This window comes from Anarrhichthys ocellatus, unplaced genomic scaffold, assembly GCF_004355925.1.
Source record: "Anarrhichthys ocellatus isolate YVR2014 unplaced genomic scaffold, GSC_Weel_1.0 scaffold5175, whole genome shotgun sequence".
Classification (NCBI taxonomy): Eukaryota; Metazoa; Chordata; class Actinopteri; order Perciformes; family Anarhichadidae; genus Anarrhichthys; species Anarrhichthys ocellatus.
Genome location: NW_022285149.1, coordinates 1 through 3,773, shown reverse-complemented (window position 1 = coordinate 3,773; position 3,773 = coordinate 1). Strand labels below are relative to the sequence as shown.

General features: G+C 53.0%; 1 protein-coding gene across 2 annotated transcripts; it reads left to right on the top strand.

The window, feature by feature from the left end:
- The first annotated feature begins 64 nt into the window (after positions 1 to 64).
- gcc1 (GRIP and coiled-coil domain containing 1) lies at positions 65 to 3,728 on the top strand. Of its 2 annotated transcripts, XR_004212473.1 has the most exons (4): positions 65 to 783; positions 861 to 1,511; positions 1,596 to 2,905; positions 3,026 to 3,728. XR_004212473.1 is itself a non-coding variant. In XM_031841741.1 (3 exons), exons 1-3 carry the CDS (start codon positions 412 to 414, stop codon positions 2,847 to 2,849), a joined length of 2,277 nt encoding a protein of 758 aa, XP_031697601.1. In that variant the 5' UTR covers positions 65 to 411; the 3' UTR covers positions 2,850 to 3,728. The 2 variants fall into 2 exon arrangements, 1 of the variants encoding a protein (XP_031697601.1); XM_031841741.1 differs by having other exon boundaries at positions 1,596 to 3,728.
- The last annotated feature ends 45 nt before the right edge of the window (positions 3,729 to 3,773 follow it).

Below are 3,773 nucleotides of genomic sequence, written 5' to 3'. Positions count from 1 at the left end.
CTTAATGTTTTGTGTGCAAATATATTTAATATATATACATATACACATATATATATATACACACACATACATATACATAGTAAATATATTTGCACACAAAACATTAAGAGTTTATAAAATATGTTTTTTAGTTTACTTATTTTAGAGTTTGAATCATCACATCTGCACTAATAAGAGTTATTACATCATAATTGTGGTAATTAAACAACAGATGCGTAAAAATGTTAACATGTAGATGATGTCTCTTTTCAGAAACCAACAAACCCAGTCTGACTCACTATGAACAGTCCCAGAGGAACCAGTTCTGGTCCTGCATGGTGATGGTCTGATCTGACCCTGGTAGACCATCAAGTATGATCTGACCCTGGTAGACCATCAAGTATGATCTGACCCTGGTAGACCATCAGAGACATGGAGAAGTTCGGGATGAGTTTTGGGGGCGGTTCCGGCCGGAAGGAGCTGGTGGACACCATCGAGTCCCAGAAGAAGCAGCTGGTCCAGTACCAGACTCGCTTCAAAGATGTGGTCCGGGCCTATAAGAGTCTTCTGAAAGAGAAGGAGGCTCTGGAGGCCAGTTTGAAGGTCTTGACTGTGATGCAGGAGGTGGACCTGAACCAACAAGGCCAGGACACCACCACCTTGGACCTCCTGGAGGATGGCAGCTCACTGCACAGCGAGGACAGTGTGGACACAGCAGCGTCTGTGGACACGCCCAGTGAGACCACCAGAGGGGACCAGAGCGAGGAGGACCAGGGAGAACCAGGACTAAAGTCCGGCTCAATGGTACGTCTTTAAAATCATAAACGATGCTGCTGAAGACGTCGGGAACAGTTTAACGTGAGGACTTTTCTTCCTTGCAGACCCTGCGGTCCGACCTGGAGAACAGTGGCGTGGGGGCGGACCCACAACATCAGGCCACGCCCCCTCCCGGCACGGAGGTGGACCGCCGACTCGCCCAGCTGAAGAACCAACTGAGCACGCTCACCGGCGCCCTCGCAACGGTAACCCACGAGAAGTCCCGAATGGAGGCGAGCTTTCAGGCCGACAAGCGGCAGCTGAAACAGGAAATGGAGGAGCTCCAGGAACGCCTGGTCACCGTGACCACGCAGCAGGAGGCGGAGCTCCGCGCCCTCCAGCAGCAGCTGGCGGAGAGCCGCGCTCGCGTCATCACGCAGCAGCACGAGAGGGAGCAGGAGCAAGGAGACCATGTCCAGCAGCTCAGGGAGCTCCAGAGGATCTTGCAGCAGGAGAGAGACCTGCGACAGGAGGCAGAGCTCCGCCTGCAGGATGCCAACGCCACTCTCCTCGTGACGTCGCAGGCCGTGGACCGGGGGGCGGAGTCCCAGGCCCACCTGAACCAGGTGAGGGAGGAGAGAGACGAGCTGAGGAGGAGGCTGCAGGCCGCCGAGGAGGACCAGAAGAAACCAGATCCCAGAGTGAACGAGCTGCAGCAAGAGCTGACGGAGCTGAAAAGACACTTTCTGCAGCAGATCCACCTGGAGACCAGAAAGGTAAAACTGAGACCCTGACCATCTAAAACCAGGTCTAAACTAACTAAAACCGGGTCATAACCTGAGACTGTTGTTGTTTTGCAGGCCTGCGAGGCAGAGGAACGAGCTCGTGAGCGCGCTCAGGATGCAGAGTCGAGGGTCGCCGGTCTTGAACAGAGAGTCTCTGAACTGTCGGAGCTGCTGGGTTCCTGTGAGAAGTCGAGGCAGAGAGACCAGCAGGCGGCTCAGAGGCTCAGAGACCGGATCCTGCAGCTGGACACGGAGAACAAGACACTCGCCATCGCCGCCTCCAGCAGGATGACCTCCGACCTCGGCGTGGATGAGTCTCAGCTGGACATCGTCACGCTGAAGGAGAAGCTGGAGAAGGTGAAGAAGCTGCTATCGCTGGCGGCTCAGAGGAACCCGGACCAGAACCTGGTGGTGGAAACAGAGCCGGGCGGAGACAAAGCCTCCCTGTTCCACCAGCAGGAGCTCCAGCAGCTCAGGGACGAGTTTGAACGCTACAAGCTGCGAGCGCAGGTGGTGCTGAAGAACAAGAACGCCAAAGATGGCTGCCAGGCCAAAGAGCTGGAGGAGGTCCGGGACCAGCTGTCCGAGCTGAGGGAGAAGTACATCAACCTGCGGATCCAGAGCGACGAGGCTGAGACCCGGCAGCGCCGAGAGCTGGAGGAGCGGCAGCAGCGGGTGGCGGCGCTGCAGCACGCCAGCAAACAGGAAGCGGAGCGGGCGGAGGCGTCGCACCGTGACGACCTACTGCGACTGGAGGCGGAGCTTCACAAGCAGAGAGAGAGGACCATGGCGCTGCTGGACGAGAAGGACCAGGAGCTGGAGAGGCTGCGGGCCGCCGTCGTGCCGAGCTGCACCGGCGGCGGCGACCGCAACCGAACGGCCGACGACGAGCGCGAGTTCGGCCCGGAGACTGAGGGCGACGTGGTCAGCCAGGCGCTGCGGCGGGCGGCGCCCAACGAGCCAACGCTGCTGCTGTACGCCGAGCAGCTGGCCAGGAAGGAGGCGGAGGCCGGCGGACTGCGGCGGCAGAAACACCGGCTGGAGGAAGACGTCCACCAGCTGCAGGCCAGGCTGGTCGCCAACCGGGAGCGCCACGACGAGGAGGCGTCCGGGCTGAGAAGACAACTGGAAAAACTCATCCGAGATCAGAGCAGAGAGGGCGCCAACATGGAGTACCTGAAGAACGTCATCTACAAGTTTCTGACACTGCAGGACAACAGCGGGAGGCAGCAGACGCTCAACGCCATCCAGACCATCCTGCACTTCAGCCCGACGGAGAGACGCACCGTCATGGGGCTGCAGGGCGCCACCTGGTGGACCAAGAGGTAGAACACCTGGACTAGAACCACCAGGAGGCTGCAGGGCGCCACCTGGTGGACCAAGAGGTAGAACACCTGGACTAGAACCACCAGGAGGCTGCAGAGCGCCACCTGGTGGACCAAGAGGTAGAACACCTGGACTAGAACCACCAGGAGGCTGCAGGGCGCCACCTGGTGGACCAAGAGGTAGAACCAAAGTGACGGGTGTTTCTGGGTTTCTATCTGAACTCTGTGTTTATCTTAATGTGAGGAAACATTTAAAAGGTTTATTTAATACATTTCTTCATATCACTGATATATATTTTTGATTCCTTTGTTGAAATTAAACTTTTCTTGCTTCACAAACTGTTTGGTTCATTTTAAAGGTCTGAAATTAATTAATTCAGAGTTAATTTGTATCAAAACATCGTAAAATGTCATCATTTTTAGTCATAACATCGCCTCGTTCGGATTAAAGAATTATTAATAAAAGCAGGTTTGTGAAGATGAAATGATCAATATTTATATATTTAATAAACAAAGTAGACAAAATGTGAACATGATTCAGGTTTTACTTTTCAAATACAAACTAAATATTTACAGATGTTTGAGATCAAGGAAAAGGCAAATAACACAATATTATTATTCATATTAATGTGAGTAACATTCACTGAGCTCAGTCTGCGATACAAAAATAACATCTGGTCAATGTTCAAGTCTGACGTTCTAATAAAGAGTCATCATTCAAACAAAAGATAAATATGAAAATAATATTAAACGTGTGGAGAAAAGAAACATTTAAATAAATTAACATTTTATTCTGTTTGGTGGAGATTTTATGATAAAAGGTGAGAAGTGTGTACTCAGTGTGTACTCAGCGTGTGATCCGTGTACTCGGTGTGTACTCGGCGTGTACTCGGCGTGTGATCCGCATGTACTCGGCGTGTGATCCGCG